Raw genomic sequence first — 5,426 nt, 5'->3', positions numbered from 1 at the left:
GACAATTTCATCATGAATGTTTATAAAATAAAAAAATTATAACTTTGGGAGATTAATCAAAGGATGGAAGCAGATCGTGATAATACTTCTTGTCCTCATATTATTCTTGAACGGTTGCATTATGACGCTTCTTTTCACTCGATTAATTCATAAATTAACAATTAAAAAACCACAAAAATATTATAATTATTTTCCAACCTCTTTGAAATGGGATGTAGTGCGGACATTAGTTTCAGTTGCTTCATCCTTTTTAAAGAGATCATTATTTTACCAAAAAACCATTTTAAAACTTAGAACTACGTAGTCTTGATTTCCTAAAGCATGTAGGGCTACGTAGGAGCAAGATTTAATCTTGTCAGACATAAAATTAAAAAATAAATATTTTGTTTTAAACAATTTAAATCATGCAATTGGCAATGGTACCATTTAATTATGGGCGGACGAGGTGCTAATACATTCCTCGATCCGTAATCGACTCCTGAACCTAAATATCAAAATCCAAAGCCTGATGTGATTGGGCCAACATATTTTTCTATATTTTAACCATAAAATGTAGTGGCGACTCTAAGAGGTCGCGTAGCCGAAAATCGAGGCACGACAACTGACGACTCTGTTGGGGAATTTTGTTAACAGAGTCAGGCACAATGCAGCTTTTTGCTTGTTCTTAAATACTTTTTTTTTCTTTTCTTTTTTTTACAAACATTTTTCTGCATGCTTGTTCATTTATTTATTCATCTGTTTATTTTATTCAAGTCAATTAATTATTTGAATATGTTCACCATTTTTATGTAGCTTTGGGGTGGGGGGTTTATTTTATAAAATATTTGTATCCTCAAGCACTCATAGTACACTCGAGTTATACACACATACACCTTATACTGGTTTTGTTAGAGTTAGGCTAGCCTACAATATTAGGATTCCTTTCTTTCGAGATCGGAGACAATTTGGTAACTTAGAAGTCTAGAGCCTTTATTGATTTCACTTTAAATATGACCTTGTACCCCACCATGTTGTGTCTTTTAAGACACGAGAAGAATAACTTCAACTATATTTGTTATCATTATAAATTGGGACTTTTGGTCCTAAAACTGTGTTCATGCCTCAGTGTTATGAGGATATCATTACACTTTGATGTCCTTGTGTCATAAGGAAGACTTAATCATAACATTCCTTTCAATGGGCTTGAGTCTCTATGGATAATTTTCATCCCCTTCGATAGGCTCAACGCCTTAGGGACACTACTCATTTCCCTTTGATGGGCTCAACGCCCTAGGGATAATTTTTATTCCATTCGATGGGTTCAACGCCCTAAAGATAATTTTCATTCTCTTCGATAGGCTCAACGCCTTAGGGATACTTCTCATTTCCCTTCGATAGGCTCAACGCCTTATGGATGCTTCTCATTTTCCTTCGATGGGCTCAACGCCCTAGGGATAACTTTTCTGACATCTTAATGAGTTTGGAGTTTAATCATTTAACTCATGTTCATGCACCCATGCATAACATCATGCATTCCTTTTGAAAAGCTAATCATTCAAACATCCATCTGAAATATATATTATCTAAACATTCATAAACAAATTATCATTCAAATATTCATAAAATGTCATAATCCAAACATTTATAAAAAATCATCATTCATACGTTCATACATTCATCATTCATTCATGTAAAAATAAAAAAAATGCGTCATTCATTCACCAATTCATACATTCACCAATTCATACACTCATATACTTATTCAAAAAAATTAAGCAAAAATAATCATTTAAACATTGCATTCTATACATCATTACACCATAAATTGCATACACCATATTTTTTAGAAAAATTCATTCGTGTAACATCAAATGCATTCATCCAATTAAAAATAAGAACATGAATACATTATTGATGCACCATCCTCCCATATTCAAACTTGTAACATGCATTTCATTATCCATTGCCAAAGACACTCATGAATTGAAATTTATTTCAAAGGTGATATAATTGGACCCAACTGAAGAGATCCAGAAAGAAGAAATAAATCACTGGCCTAGATTGATACATCATCCTCAGAAGTTAGTTTGCAAACTTTTGTTTCAATATGGAAATCTTAGTTGGCCAAGACAACCCCAATCACTCTAGAACTCCTCATGATCAAAAGGAAATAAATGCCATAGAGAAAATAGTTAGAGCCATGGAAAAAGCCAATGCATATGGTTTGAAGGACGTTAGTGACATACGTTTAGTATCGGGTTTGGTCGTGCCACCAAAGTTCAAAGTGCCAATGTTTGACAAATATCAAGGAACTTCTTGTCCTAAAACCACTTGAACATGTATGCTAGGAAGATGACTCCCTATATTAGAGATGACAAGTAGTTGATCCATTTCTTCCAAGAAAGTTTAACTGGAGATGCCACTACTTGGTACTTGCGACTTGAACATTCACAAATTTAGTGTTTCAAGGATTTATGTGATGCTTTTCTCAAGCAATATGATTACAACATTGATATAGCTCCTGATAGGAAAAGACTAAAAAATATGATCAAGAGAGTTGATGAAACTTTCAGTGTCCAAAGATGAGCAGAAATGGCCGCTCAAGTAAAGCTCAAGCTATCTAATAAAGACAGTGTTACGATATTCATCGATACTCTCCAGCAACCATTTTATGGTATGATGATGAGATGTGTATATTTGGGATTCCGTCAACTGATGACCTTAGGGGAAAAGATAAAAAGTCGTTTGAGAAGTGGTAGAGGCGTGAAAGATCCAACTCAACATATAACTTAGGATCAAACTACAGGTGAAGGGATGGAAGGCGATTCATCATTTATCGAAACCTTCAACCAACCTCAACGACATCGTCATCTCCAACAACATTATATTTCTAATCACAGTCAAGGAGGACCTTCTCGAAAAACGAAGGAGAAAAAGTATATATGTTGTGATCCCCATGTCTTACTCTAAGTTGATGCCAAAACTTGTTTAGAGGGATTTGTTAACTTTCCTCACCTTTAAAGAGGTGGTGCCTCTGTACCCAAAGCATTTCAACCTGAATGCTCGTTGTATATATTATGGAGGGACATCAAGACATCCGTCAAAGGATTGCAATCAATTAAAGGGCAAGGTACGAGACCTAATTAATGAAGGGATGGTCAAGTTTCAAGAAGATGCTTTGATTTGAGGAAGACATGAAACAAACTCCATTTGTGAGGAACTCATCCCAACCAAGTGCTATTTCTCGAGAACTATATTGTAATACACTCTCCTGGCTCCACCTAGGGCTTTAGGGTTTCAAAAATAAAGGGTCTCAAGTTTTCTTCTTATGAATAAAAAAATTATTTTCCATTGCATTTCTTTTTAACAAGTACATACTAGTGCATTGATCTTGAAAATTTACCATCTCATAATCCATCCCACAAATCATATTTACCTAAAAAAACAACAAAAAATAAATCCATGCATTAAAATTAGATGTAAGCTTTTTAAAAAAAAATTTGTCGGATGATGCAAATGTAAGACCAAGGTGGTGTGAATCCTTAGGACGATTTTTCCGATGACACAAGGCTTCTTTGATAATTCCCAAGCACTAAGAAAATATCCTTAGTCACCCCGTTTGAGCCATAGGCATTACGAAAGAAAATATTTTTGTGATTGACTCGTAAAACATTGATAGCCCGAGGACAGTAACTTTTGATCAGTTTTCCATGACATTCAATTATTAGGAAATAAATAAACTTTATATATATCATTTACCGTATTTGTCCTGAAGGATAAAAAAATCAAAGTCAAACAAAATTGTTCATTTGGTTAAAGTGCAAAATAAATCACAGAAAATAAAAGCTTGTTGAGAATCTTCAATATCTCAAACAAAAGTTAGGCCAAATGAAATGCATTGTCAAAGACCGACAATAGAAATATTCACATCCTATCGTGTAAGGTTACAACACTAGCCTATCACATTACAAAAATCCAATAGAGTCCTTATAACACCGTGAATTTTCGATGTATGTTGTATTAATTATGTATTTTAACAAGAATTAATTTTAGAAATTAATCCGTAATGATTAGGCTAAACTGACTACATGGTATTCCTAAAAATATCATCTCAGATAGAGACCCACATTTCACTTCGAAGTTGTGCAATGGTTTGCAAATAGCCTTGGGTACCAAATTGGGTATGAGTTTAGCTTACCACTCGTAGACGAATGACCAATCTGAACGGACTATCCAATCTTTGGAAGACTTGCTGAGAGCATGTGCGTTGGAACACTCTAGAAGTTGGGCACACTATCTACATCTGATAGAGTTCACCTACAACAACCGCTTTTATTCGAGTATCGACATGGCGCCGTATGAAGCTCTTTACTGTGGGAAGTTTAGAATACTGATGTGTTGGTTTGAAGAAGGGGAGAATATGATACTAGGACCCGATGTGGTTCAGCAGACGACGGAAAAGAAAAGAATGATAAGGGTGAACATGAAGGTAGCGCAGAGTAGGCAGAAGAGCTACTATGACAAAAGGAGGATCCCTCTCAATTTTGAGGAAGGAGATCATGTCTTCATGAGGGTGGTTCCAACAACTGGCATTGGCAGAGTGCCTAAAGCCCATAAGTTTACCCCTAAATTCATAGGACCATACCAAATCCTTAGAAAAGTCGGACCAATAGCTTACCAAATAGCCTTGCTACCTTTATTATCGAACCTGCATAATGTCTTCCATGTATCCCAACTCAGAAAATACATTAGTGACCCGTCGCATATCATCGAACCCGATTCGATCCAGCTAAAGAATAATCTCACTTTTGAAACTATGCCCTTGAGGATCGCTGATCAAAGTGTGAAGGCGTTGCGAGGCAAGAAGATTGCCCTAGTTAAGGTGATATGGAGCCAACCAAACAGAGAAGATGCGACTTGGGAGGTTGAGGAGGCCACTAGAGAATCCTACCCGTATCTATTATCTTAAGAGGTACGCTTAATTTTCGAGGACGAAAATCTTATAAGTGGGGGAGGATTGTAACACCGTAAATTTTTTATTTATGTTGTATTAATTATGTATTTTAACAAGAATTAATCTTAGATATTAATCATTAATGATTTAGGCTGAACCATAGTTGAATGTTAGTCTTATTTTGTGAGTTCCTACTTTGTGATAAATTTTTGTAATTTTATGTCACGAAAATGTTTTGAGCTGTTGTTGGGGCCAAATTCGCCCGAATTCGGCCCAATAACGTATTTTAGAGTTTCGTTGCTCGAAATCAAATTCCAATTGTACCGTTGGCTTCAAAATATTATTTCGAGTCAAGATAGACATCAAGTTTATCCATGACGCATTTCTAAATATTTTTCACTCCGAATTCCGTGTTTCGAAGTTCTAACCGTAAATTGAAATCAGAAGATTTTTAATATCTAGTCGAGTATTAGCCTATAATACTCGGGCATGG

At 35.3% G+C, this 5,426-nt stretch overlaps 1 protein-coding gene across 1 annotated transcript; it reads left to right on the top strand.

Annotated features, from left to right (window-relative positions):
• LOC109359917 lies at positions 4,328-4,948 on the top strand. Its single transcript, XM_019604613.1, has 2 exons — positions 4,328-4,596; positions 4,720-4,948. Exons 1-2 carry the CDS (start codon positions 4,328-4,330, stop codon positions 4,946-4,948), a joined length of 498 nt encoding a protein of 165 aa, XP_019460158.1.

This window comes from Lupinus angustifolius, chromosome LG11 (genome assembly GCF_001865875.1).
Source record: "Lupinus angustifolius cultivar Tanjil chromosome LG11, LupAngTanjil_v1.0, whole genome shotgun sequence".
NCBI lineage: Eukaryota > Viridiplantae > Streptophyta > Magnoliopsida > Fabales > Fabaceae > Lupinus > Lupinus angustifolius.
This window is presented reverse-complemented; position numbering and strand designations above follow the sequence as displayed.